At 36.5% G+C, this 13026-nt stretch overlaps 1 protein-coding gene across 8 annotated transcripts in view; it reads right to left on the reverse strand.

Annotated features, from left to right (window-relative positions):
• Positions 1-13026, reverse strand: part of TENM1 (teneurin transmembrane protein 1) — an 824537-nt gene that overhangs the window by 483004 nt on the left and 328507 nt on the right. For 5 of the 8 annotated variants that reach the window (XM_054676475.1, XM_054676474.1, XM_054676471.1 and 2 more), the window contains one exon: positions 7794-7910. The exons of the other annotated variants lie outside the window; for them this stretch is intronic. In XM_054676475.1, the coding sequence (XP_054532450.1) occupies positions 7794-7910 (117 nt within the window). The remainder of the gene's footprint in view (positions 1-7793; positions 7911-13026) is intronic. 8 annotated transcript variants of the gene reach the window in all.

Raw genomic sequence — 13026 nt, forward strand, 5'->3', positions numbered from 1 at the left:
GGTTAAAATAATTTATGTATTGAGGGCGAGTAAAAATATATATCAAGTACTTAATCCATGGAGCTAGCATTGTCTGTTTACCTTCCTTATCTTTCTGTTTTTTGGTTGTTTTTGTTTTGTTCTGTTATGTTTTGCTTTTGCTTCCCGGGGTACCTAAATGTCAGCTGTGGCATTGTTTTGACTGCAAATAAATATGGGAGGACTGGTAAAAATGTCATGAGTTTATGGGTTTATGATTCTTTTAAGGCTGAAGTGCTGAACTTTCATTTGCCACACTTTTCAACCTCTACAGATATTTCCTCAAACTCCGACATGATTCAGGATTAGTAAAATCTCACTTTAACACCTTATTCTTTCTTATTCTAGTCTTACTTTAGGTGTGACTACCCTATAGATCCACATTTATTTAAAACTTTGATGGGATTGATTGATCATTCTAATTGGAATGCTTTCTAAAAAATCAATTGATGCATTATTGGATAAAATATGATTATATCTTCATAAACTAAAATTTCAATAGTTTTTACTGGAATTACTAGGGAATTTAGTCAGATGACATATTAATTTAGGCAATGTCTTATATGAATCGACCTATTTGACAATTTTGATCGACTTGCTTATTTTCATAAATCACTCAAAACAATACATGCATGTGCTTATTTATTTATGTATTTATGGACATTCAATCAATTGGTATTTGCTATTTCCTTGTCTTAAAATGAACTATGCTGAGTATAAAGTTCTTCTACAACACTCATTTGACTAATTGTGATTGAATATGGTTGTGTCTACATGCATTGATTTGGCATATCAATTGCAACTATTTCTCCATGCACAAGTTAGCTTGAATATATTACCATAAGGGCCAGTATAGTCATCATAAACTGAAACGGAACAAATCCAGGAAACCAGAAAATAGGTTTCACTGATTCAACTATTAAGAGTTTAAAAACTACTGACTTTATCGAGCTGATTGACCAAGTCTTTCAGAAACCAAACTGGCTTACACATATAAACAAAGCCTTTAAAAATCAATTGTGCAAGAAATGGGAGGATGTGGAGGAAGCAGAATAGAAAGTTCCACCCATTGCCCCGCAAAAGGCACCAAGTTAACAGCTATCTATGTAGAAAAAACACCATAAGAACCAAAAATCAGGTGAGCACTCATAGTACCTGGTTTTAACTTCATATTGCTGAAAGAGGCACTGAAGAGATAGAAAAAACAGTCCTGAATTACCAATACCCCCCTCCCCCCATTGCCCGTGGCAGCAGCTGTGTGGTGTAGAGAGTATCTCTGGGCGCTGGGGGAGGGAGAACACAGCAATTATGAGACATTGAACTCAGTGCTGAACTGTTTGTTAGAGCAAAAAGGATAACCGGACCAAACTCAGCAGACAACCACCCATAGAGGGAGCATTTAAACCAGCCCTAGCCAGGGAGGGAATCACTGATCTCAGAGGTCCAAACTTGAGTGGGTACAAACCTCACCACTGAGGGCTACAGCATTCTGTGCCTCCAAGTAAACTTGAATGACAATCTAGGCCATAAGGACTGCAACTCTTAGTTGAGTCCTAGTGCTGAAGTAGGCCTAGAGACAGTGGACTGGGAGGGGCATGTAACATACTTGAGACACCAGCTGGGGCAGCCAAGGGAGTGTTGGCAGCAAAACTCCCCTAACCCCAGGCTGCACAGATCACAGCTCCAAAAGAGACCCCTTCCTTCTGCTTGAGGAGAGGAGAGGCAATAATGAAGAGGCCTTTGTCTTGCATCTTGTATACCAGCTCAGCCAAGGCAGGATAGGGCTCTGGTCAGAGTCATGAGGCCCCTGTTCCAGGCCCTAGCTTCCAGATGACATTACTGGACAAACCCTGGGCCAGAAGGGAACCTGCTGCCTTCAAGGAAAGCACCCAGTCCTGCCAACATTCATCACCTGCTAATTGAAGAGCCTTTGGACCCCAAATAAACAGCAATGATACCCATCAAAAGCCTTGGGTGAGCCTCTGAGACTTGCTGGTTTCAGGTGAGACTCAGCACATGATCAGCTGTGGTGGCAATGGGGCAAAACTTCTGCTTGAGAAAAGCAGAGGGAAAAGCAAAGGGGACATTTTCTTGCACCTTATATACCAGTATGGTGAAGTGGGGCTAGAACACCAAGCGGGCTCTTGGGGTCCCCAGTTCCAGGATTTGACTATTGAACAGCATTTCTGGACCTGCCCTGGGCCAGAGAGGAGCCCACTGCTCTAAAGGTTGAGTTCCAAGCCAGGCAGTATTCACAAAAAGCTGATTTAAAAGACCCTCTGCCTTAAATGAACATCAGCAGTAGTCTGGCAGTACTCCCCGTGGTCTGGGGTGGCGGTAACTACCAGGCGAGGTTCCTCTGTCTTTTGAAAGGGGAAAGAAGAGTGGGAAGGACTGTCTCTCGTGTTCTGAGTACCAGCTCAGCTACAATACAATAGAACGCCAGGTATTCTTCAAAGGCTTTTTTTTACCTCTAGTCCCTGACTCCTGGACAACACTTCTGGACCTTGCTGACCTGAAGGGAAGGACACAGAGCTGGCTGGCTTAGACACCAGCCAATTGTAGAGCCCCCAGGCCTTGAGCAAACATAGGCAGTAGCCAGGGAATGGTTAAAGCCAGCATTGGGTAAAACCAGTGTTGTGCTGGCATTAGGTCTGAAACAGCACAGTCATAGTGGTGGTGGCCAGAGAGGTGCCTGTGTCACTCCATTCCCAGTTTTATGTGGTTCAGAACAGAGAGATAGACTCTGTTTCTTTGAGAGAAAGTAAGGGAACAGAACAAGAATCTCTGCGTGATAATCCAGAGAACTCTCCCAGATCTTGTCCAAGACCATCAAAGTGGTACCTCTACGAGTCTGCAAGAACCACAGTATTACTGGGCTTAGAATGCCCCCTAAAGCATATATCACAACACACAAGTCTTTTTAAATGTCTGGAAAGCCTTCCCAAGAAGGTTGGCTACAAATAAACCCAGAGAGTGAAGACTACAATAAACACCTAACTCTTCAATGCCCAGACAACGAAGAATATTGATTAGCATCAACACTATCTAGGAAAACACGGCCTCACCAAATGAACTACATAAGGTACCAGAGACCAGTCTTGGAGAAACACAGATCTGTGACCTTTCAGACAGAGGATCCAAAATAGCTGTGTTGAGGAAACTCAAAGAAATTCAAGATAACAAAAAGAAGGAATTCAGAAATCTATCAGATAAATTTAACAAAGAGATTGGAATAATTCAATAGAGTCAAGCAGAAATTCTGGAGCTGAAAAATGCAACTGAAATACTGAAGAATGTATCAGAATCTAATAGCAGAACGGATCAAGCAAAGAAAGAACTGGTGAGGTTGAAGACAGTCTTCTTGAAAACACATAGTCAGAGGAGGCAAAAATAACAAGAACAAAAACAAAAACAATAAAGCATGACTACAGGATCTAGAAAATAACCTTAAATGGGCAAATCTAAGAGTTATTGGCCTTAAAGAGGAGGTAGAGAAGGACACAGGGGTAGAAAGTTTATTCAAAGGAATAATAACAGAGAACTTCCCAAACCTAGAGAAACATATCAATAATGACGTACAAGAAGATTATAGAACACCAAGCAGATTTAAATCAAAGAAGACTATTTCAAGGCATTTATTAATAATAATACAACTCTCAAAGGTCAAGGGAAAAAAAGGATCCTAAAAGAGAAAAGAGAAAAGAAACATACAACATATAATGAAACTCCAATATGTCTGGCAGCAGAGTTTTCAGTGGAAATTGTACAGGTCATGAGAGAATGGCATGACATGTTTAAAGTGCTAAAGGAAAAAAAAGTTTACCATAGAATAGTATATTCAGTAAAAATATCCTTCAAGCACGAAGGAGAAACAAAGCCTTCCCCAGACTAACAAAACCTGAGGGATTTAATCAATACCAGACCTGTTCTACAAGAAATGCTAAAGGGAGTACTTCAATCAGAAAGAAGAGGACATTAATGAGCAATAATGACCTGAAGGCACAAATCTCACTGGTAATAGTAAGTATACAGAAAAACACAAAATATCATAACACTGTAACTGTGGTGTGTAAACTACTCTTATTCTAAGTAGAAAGACTAAATAATGAACCAATAAAAAGAATAACTACAACAACTTTTTAAGACATAGTAAGTACAATAAGATATAAATAGAAACAACAAAAAGTTAAAAAGCAGAGGAACAAGATTAATGTGTAGAGTTTTTATTATTTTTCATTTTGCTTGTGTGTTTATGCAAATAGTGTTGATTGTTATCAGGTTAAAATAATGGGTTATAAGATAGTATTTGCAAGCCTCATAGTAACCTCAAACCAAAAACATACAGTGAATACACAAAAAATGAAAAGCAAGATAGTAACTCATATCACCAGAGAATATCATCTTCACTAGAAGAAGACAGAAAGGAAAGAAGAAAGAGAAGACCACTTAACAACTAAAAGACAAATAACAAAATGGCAGGAGTAAGTCCTTACTTATCAATAATAACTGAATGTAAATGGACTAAACTCTCCAATCAAAAGACACAGCTGGCTGAATGGGTGAAAAAAATATTGATCTGTTGCCTACAATAAAAACACCTCACCTGTAAAGCACACATAGACTGAAAATAAAGGAATGGAAAAAGATATTACATGCCAATGAAAACCAAAAAAAAGAGCAGGATTTGCTATTACTTATATCAGACAAAATAGATTTCAAGACAAAAACTATAAGAAGAGAAAAGAAGGTCACTGTTTAATGATAAAGGGGTCAACTCAGCAGGAGGACATAATTTTGAATACATATATGCAGCCAACACTGGAGCACCCAGATATATAAAACAGATATTGTTGGAACTAAAGAGAGAGATAGGCCCCAATACAATAATAGCTGCAGACTTCAACACCCCACTTTCAGCATTGGACAGATCTTCCAGACAGAAAATCAACAAAGAAACATCAGACTTAATCTGCACTATAGACCACATGGATGTAATAGATATTTACAGAACATTTCATCCAAGAGCTGCAGAATACACATTATTTTCCTCAGCACATGGATCATTCTCAAGGATAGGCCATATTTTAGGTCACAAAACAAGTCTTCAAAACATTCAAAAAGTTGAAATAATATCAAGCATCTTCTCTACCACAATGGGATAAAACTAGAAATTAATAACAAGAGGAATTTTGGAAACTATAAAAATACATAGAAATTAAACAATATGTTCCTGAATGACCAGTGGGTCAATGGAGAAATTAATAAAGAAATTAAAACATTTCTTGAAACAAATAATGATGGAAACACAACATACCAAAACCTATGGGACACAGCAAAAGTAGTACTAAGAAGGAAGTTTATAGCTATAATGCCTACATCAAAAAAGAGGAGAAACTTCAAATTAACAATCTAACCATGCATTTTAAGGAATTAGAAAAGCAAGAGCAAGCCAAACCCAAAATCAGTAGAAGAAAAGAAATAATAAAGATCAGAGCATACATTTCATTTAATTTCAATGAAACTGAAATGAAAAACAATACAAAAGATTAATGAAACAAAAGTTTGTTTAAGTTAAACAAGATTGACAGACAAAGAAAAAAAGAGAGACGATCCAAATAAATAAAATCAGAAATGAAAAAGGACACGTTACAACTTATGCTGCAGAAAATCAAAGTATCATTAGTGTAATATCTGCAACTATATGCTAATAAATCAAAAAAATCTAGAAGAAATGGACAAATTCCTAGATACATATAACCTACCAAGATTGAACTAGGAAAAAATCCAAAACCTAAACAGACCAATAATGAATAACAAAATGGATGCTGTAATAAAAAATCTCCCAGAAAAGAAAAGCCTGGTGGTTTCACTGCTGAATTCTACCAAACATTTAAAGAAGAACTAATATGAATCCTACTCAAACTATTCCAAAAAATACAGGAGGAGACAATACCTCCAAACTCATTCTATAGGTCCAATTTTACCCTGATACCAAAACCAGATAAAGACATATCAAAAAAAAGAAAACTATAGGCCAATATTTCTGATGAATATTGATGCAAAAATCTTCAACAAAATAATAGCAAACTGAATTCAACAGTATATTATAAAGATCATTCATCATGACCAGAGGGATTTATCCCTGAGATGCAAGGATGGCTCACCATACACAAATCAATCAATGTGATACATCATACAAACAGAATGAAGAATAAAAACCATGTGATCATTTCAATTGATGCTGAAAAAGCATTTGATAAAATTCAACACCACTTCATGATAAAAACCCTGAGAACACTGGGGATAGAAGAAAGATATCCCAACATTATAAAAGTTGTATTTGGCAGACCTGCAGCTGGCATCATACTAAATGCGGAAAAACTCACAGCCTTTCCTTTAAGACCTGGAACGTGACAAATATGTCCACTGTTACCACTGTTATTCAACATAGTATTGGAAGTCCTAGCTAGAGTAATCATATAAGAGAATGATATAAAGGACACCCAAATTGGAAAGGACGAAGTGAAATTATCATTGTTTGCAGATGATGTAATCTTATTTGGAAAAACATAAAGACTCCACAAGAAAACTATCAGAACTGATAAACAAATTCAGTAAAGTTGCAGGATACAAAATCAACATAAAAAATCAGTAGCACTTCTATATGCCAACAGTGAACATTCCTAAATAGAAATCACAAAGTAATCCCATTTACAAAAGCCACACAGAAAATAAAATACCCAGGAATTAATCAAAGAAGTGAAAGATCTCTATAATGAAAAACTATAAAACACTGATGAAAGAAATTGAAGAGGACACCAAAAAATGGAAAAATATTCCATGTTCATGGACTGGAGGAAACAATATTGTTAAAATGACCATACTATCCAAAGCAATCTACAGATTTGATGCAATCCCTATTAAAATCCCAATGACATTCTTCACAGAAACAGAAAAAAAATCCTAAAATTTATATGGAACGATAAAAGAGCCAGAATAGCTAAAGCTATCTAAGCAAAAAGAACAAAACTGGAGGAATAACATTACCTGACTTCAAATTATACTACAGAGCTATAGTAACCAAAACAGCATGGCACTGGCATAAAAACAGACAGATAGACAGTGGAACAGAATAGAGAACCCAGAAACAAATCCACACACCTACAGTAAACTCATTTTTGACAAGGGTGCCAGTAACATACACTGGGGAAAGGACAGGCACTTCAATAAATGGTGCTGGGAAAACTGGATATCCATATGCAGAAGAATGAAACTAGACCCCTATATCTTGCCATATACAAAAATGAAATCAAAATGAACTAAAGACTTAAATCTAAGACCTCAGCCTATGAAACTACTACAAGAAAACATTGGGGAAACTCTCCAGGATATTACTCTGGGCAAAAAATTTCTTAAGCAATACTCCACAAGCACAGGCAACCACAGCAAAAATGGGAAAATGGGATCATATCAAGTTAAAAAGCTTCTGTACGGTAAAAGAGACAATCAACAAAGTGAAGAGACAACCCACAGAATAGGAGAAAATATCTGCAAACTACTAATCTCCCACAGGATTAATAACCAGAATATATAAGAAGCTCAAACAACTCTATAAGAAAAAACCTAATAATCCTATCAAAACGTGGGCAAAAGATTTGAATAGACATTTCTCAAACCCAGACATACAAATGGCAAGCAGGCATATGAAAAGGCTCAGTATCATTAATCATCAGAGAAATGCAAATTAAAACTATAGTAAGATGTGATCTCACCCGGCTGGGCGCGGTGGCTCATGCCTGTAATCCCAGCACTTTGGGAGGCCGAGGCAGGTGGATCACTTGACGTCAGGAGCTCGAGACCAGCCTGGCCAACATGGTGAAATACCGTCTCTACCAAAAAAAAAAAAAAAATACAAAAAATTAGCCAGGCATGGTGATGTGCACCTGTAATCCCAACTACTCTAGAAGCTGAGGCATAAGAATTGCTTGAACCTGGGAGGCGGAGGTTGCAGTGAGCCGAGATCATGCCACTGCACTCCAGCCTGGGCCACAGAGCGAGACCCTGTTTCAAGGAAAAAAAAAAGATGATTTTACCCTAGCAAAAATGGCTTTTATCCAAAAGAGAGAAAATAACAAATGCTGGTGAGAATGTGCAGAAAAGGGAATACTTGCACACTGTTTGTGAGAATGTAAAATAGCACAACCACTATGGAGAACAGTTTGGAGATTCTTCAAAAACCTAAAAATTGAGCTACCATATGATCCAGCAATCCCACTGATGGGTATATATTGTATAGTATATAGTAGCAGTATACCCAAAATAAAGGAAATCATTATATAGAAGAGATAGCTGCATGCCTGTGTTTGTTGCAGCAGTGTTTACAATAGGTAAAATTTTGAAGCAACCTAAGCGTCTATCAACTGGTGAATGAATAAATAAAATGTGGTAATATACACCATGGAGTACTGTTCAGCCATAAAAAAGAATGAGATCCAGTCATTTGCGACAACATGGATGGAACTGGAGATCATTATGTTAAGTGAAATAAGCCAGTCACAGAAAGACAAGCATTGCAACTTCTCACTTATTTGTAGGATCTAAAAATCAAAATAATTGAACTCGCAGACACAGAGAGTAGATGAATGGTTATCAGAAGCTGAGAAGGGTAGTAGGGGGCTGTGGGGGGAGGTGGGGGTGGTTAATGTATACAAAAAATAGAAAGAACAAATGAGACCTACTATACGACAGCACAACAGGGTGACTATAGTCAATAATAACTTCATTCTACATGTTAAAATAGCTTAAGAGTGTAATTGGAGTGTTTGTAACTCAAAGGATCAATGCTTGAGGGGATGGATACCCCATTCTCCATGATGGACTTATTTCACATTGCGTGCCTGTATCAAAAAATCTCATGTACCCTCTAAATATACACACCTACTATGTACCCACAAAAATTAAAAATACTAATTGTGCAAGAAATAATAGTTCATATCAATCAAAAACAGTTATTCAGTTCTGTGTAAAGACGTAGACATAAATCATATACCAAAAGTTACATTCTATATTCATTCTTTCAAAAGTACTTGTTGAACACCTGCTAAGTCCTAGAAACTATTCTAGGGCCTTTAAGGACTTCAGTGAACAAAACGCACAAGGATCCTAGTCCTCAGAATTTACAATTAATGTAGATGGAAACAGACAATAAACAATAAGCATAGTATATAAGTAAATTATATAGAGGTTCATACATGCTATGGAAATAAAGACAAGGTAGAGCAGGGTAAAGGTATTAAGAGTTCAGGGATTAAGGTGCAAACTGCAGTAGTGTGTAGAATGGGTCAAAGTAGACCTCACTGAGAAGCAGACATTTAAGCAAAAGCTTGATGGAGGTGTAAGAGTGAAAACATGCAATACTTGGAGGAAGATGATTCCAAGTAGAGGAGTCAGCCACAGTGAAGTACCTAAGGCAGAAGTGTGCCTCAAGTATTTTTTTTTTTTTTTGGAGATTGACAAAGATGTCAGTATCAATGCTGCAGAGTTAAGAAAAAATGTAGAAGGAGGTGAGGTAACAAGGAGCTAGATCATGGAGGGTATTTTAGATCACTGTAAATATTCTACTCTGAGTGAAATGAGAAGCCATTTGCAATATTTTTAGCAGAGTCGACTCATATTTTGTCTACTCTTTTATTATTTTTAAATAATTGACACATTATAATTGCATGTTTATGGGGTAGTGTGATGTTTCAATACATGCATATTTTATATAATGATCAAATCAGGATAGTTGGCATGTTCATAATCTCAAATCTTTATCTTTTTTTGTGGTGATATCTTGCAAGATCCTCTATTCTAGTTATCTTGAAATATGCAATACATTTTTCTTAACCAGCTATGGTCCCTCTACTGTGCAAGAGAACACCAGAATTTATGTTTCCTATTTAATTGTAACTTTGTACCCACTGACCATCTTCTCCCTTTTCCCCCTTCCTCCTCCCCTGTTTGGTCTTTGGTAACCACTATTCTACTTTCTACTTCTATGATACCAATCTGAAAGAAAAGGATGCTAACCTGTAATAAGAAAATATTTTAAAAAGATCACTCTGAGAAGCACAGAGACCTGTTACAAGGCTGTATGATTTAACCCAGATGAGAGATGATGGTGGCTTGGACAAGGGTGGTAGCTGTGGAGCTGGAGGTACAGTGAACAGAGTTTGCTAATACAGTGGATGTAAGGTATTGCAAGGAAGAGAGCTTTCAGGATGACTCCAAGGTTTTTGACTTGAGCAAGTGGTAGGATGGAGCTTCCGTCAACTGAAATGGGAAGTCTGCAAGTTTTGGGTAGGAGGGAAAGATCAGGAGTTTAGTTTTGGGCAAGTTGAGTTTAAGATATCTATTAAACATCCAAATGAAATTACCAAATAAGTAATTGAAAATGGATGTCAGAAGAGAAGTCTTGGCTGAGAAATAAATTTGAGAGTCATTAGTGTATTAGATGGTTTAAGCCTCAGGACTATAAGAGGTCACTGAGTGGGTATAAATGGTGAAGACTTGAAGACAAAAGCTGAGCACTGATGTACACCAAATTAAAAGGTTAGAGAGTCAGGCCTGTAATCCCAGCACTTTGGGAGGCTGAGGCAGGCGAATCACGATGTCAGGAAATCGAGACCATCCTGGCCACCATGGTGAAACCCCGTCTCTACTAAAAATACAAAAATTAGCTGGGTATGGTAGTGTGTGCCTGTAATCCCAGCTACTGGGGAGGCTGAGGCAGGAGAATCGCTTGAACCCAGGAGGCCGAGGTTGCAGTGAGCAGAGATCGTGCCACTGCACTCCAGCCTGGCGACAGAGCGAGACTCTGTCTCAAAAAAAAAAAAAAAAATTAGAAGGAAGGAAAAGAATCAGCAAATAAGACAGAGAAGTGACCACTGAGATAAGAAGAAAACTGAGAGAGCATGATATCCTGTAAGCCAGGTGAAAACAGTGTAGATAACTCAGAATTTCTTCATGGAATGGGATACGACCTTAGTTTTATACTAATTTTGTTTTGGTCCATGTTTAGCACTAGTAACCTGGGATTATAAAACATGTGGTATAAGGAAAATTCTTGGATTATTTCACAAGGCTACAAATTTTCGCATGGTAAAATGGATTAAACAATTACACAGTATTTTTGTGCAGGCTATACAATCTCTCCAACTTCAGAAGAATTATTTCAGCAAATATAAACTTTGAAGGAACAATGAAAATACAGGACAATTTTTTACCAGCAAACTAACTTTTCACTTACAAACATCAAAATAAATGAAAATTATTTAAGCAGAAATTTCCAATTGAAAACAAAACGTTAAAAGTATCAACTTTGGTGAATAAGGAAACTCTATTTAAAATCAACCATTTAGCATAATAGTCATTTGTTCAGGGAAACACAATGATGTGTACACTGCTGAAATTGTTAAATGAAAAATACATGTTTTTGGTTTCAAAGGAAAATAGCATGGTATATATTAATATGAAAAGTTTGAAATTTGCAGCTGTGTTCTTGTTTTACAGCTGCTAATTTTGGCAAACAATTTTGAAACATAAAACTGCTTGTCCACTAGATAACAATACTTCCATGCCTTGCTTGCTTCCTCTGTAAGACAGAAACTTGATCTCCAAACATAGTTCTTTCAAGTAAACAAGAAAGTATATCCCCTCTATACATGGGGCTGTAATTTCATTAGGACAATCAATATGAGCAGGTGACATAATAGTAATGTAAAGAGCAAAATATTATTTGCAGTATAATAGATTTGTTTCCCACTTTATTTTCAGAAGGAATATACACATACAAAGCTACGTTAAAGAAATTTTAAATTTCTATTTATGTTAAATTTAAAATTTAAAACATCGGAAGGAGCCCTTTAAGCAGCAAGTATTGGCTATTTTAAAAAGTGGCCAAGAAAGCAGGTGAATTGGATTCATTAATCTATGACATCATTTTCCTTTTATTTTGAAAAATTATGTTAAATTAAAAAATTTAATAGCACATTATCAAAGTACAAACGGGACAAAAGAGCATGCAGGAAAAAAAAATCTCCCTCCAATCCCTGTCCCACAGCCACTTACTTCCTCTCCACAAATGCAATCAAAATTATTCATTTATTGTGAATATTTTCAGAGAAATTCTATGATAATGTAAGCATGCAAGCATATAGCTTCATTAAAAATCACACATAAAGTGTAGCACAGTGGACATCATCATTTTCAAACTTCAGGTTGTGATCTATTAGTTATAAAATGAATTTACTGGATCACAATTAACATTACATAGATATGAAATGGAATCGAATAGAAGAGAAAATGTCAGAGCATGTTGTTTCATAGTAAGGGTAGATATCGTCTTATGAAATTTTTGTTTTTGTTTTTTATTTATGGATTCATTGTGAACTGGGTTAGAATGTAAAATATATTTCTTCATCTGGGTCATAGACAAGAAAATCCACTACTATCGACAACGATTCAAACCCTGTGGCTTTTGTTTAATGATGCATCTTGAAGACTGTTCCACTTCAATAAATACAGAGTTGTCTCATTTTGTTTGTGCTAGATTTATTTTAAAAATTTCAGACACCCATAAAAGGGTATAAAGAGCAATATTATAATCACCATGTACCCCATTACTGAGCTTAAGAAATAAAATATCATAAATACATACATATACAAATAGTGTCAATGGAGTTAAAACCCCCTGTGCAATTCCGCTTGAGCCAGCCAACTTTTCTTCCTACTTATATGTCTTATTCTCTTTAAGGCTGCAGAGTATTCCACTGCATAAATTATTCAAATTATTATACCATAAATTATTCAAGTGGCTTCCTATTGATAAACATCTTGATTGATATCACTGATTTTTTGATATTTCAAACAGTGCTAAGTGAATATCTTCATACATACCACTGCATGCTCATTCAATATCTGTAGGATAAATTTCAAGAAGAGAAATTGCTGGATCAAAGAAGA

Source organism: Pan troglodytes, chromosome X (assembly GCF_028858775.2).
Source record: "Pan troglodytes isolate AG18354 chromosome X, NHGRI_mPanTro3-v2.0_pri, whole genome shotgun sequence".
Classification (NCBI taxonomy): domain Eukaryota; kingdom Metazoa; phylum Chordata; class Mammalia; order Primates; family Hominidae; genus Pan; species Pan troglodytes.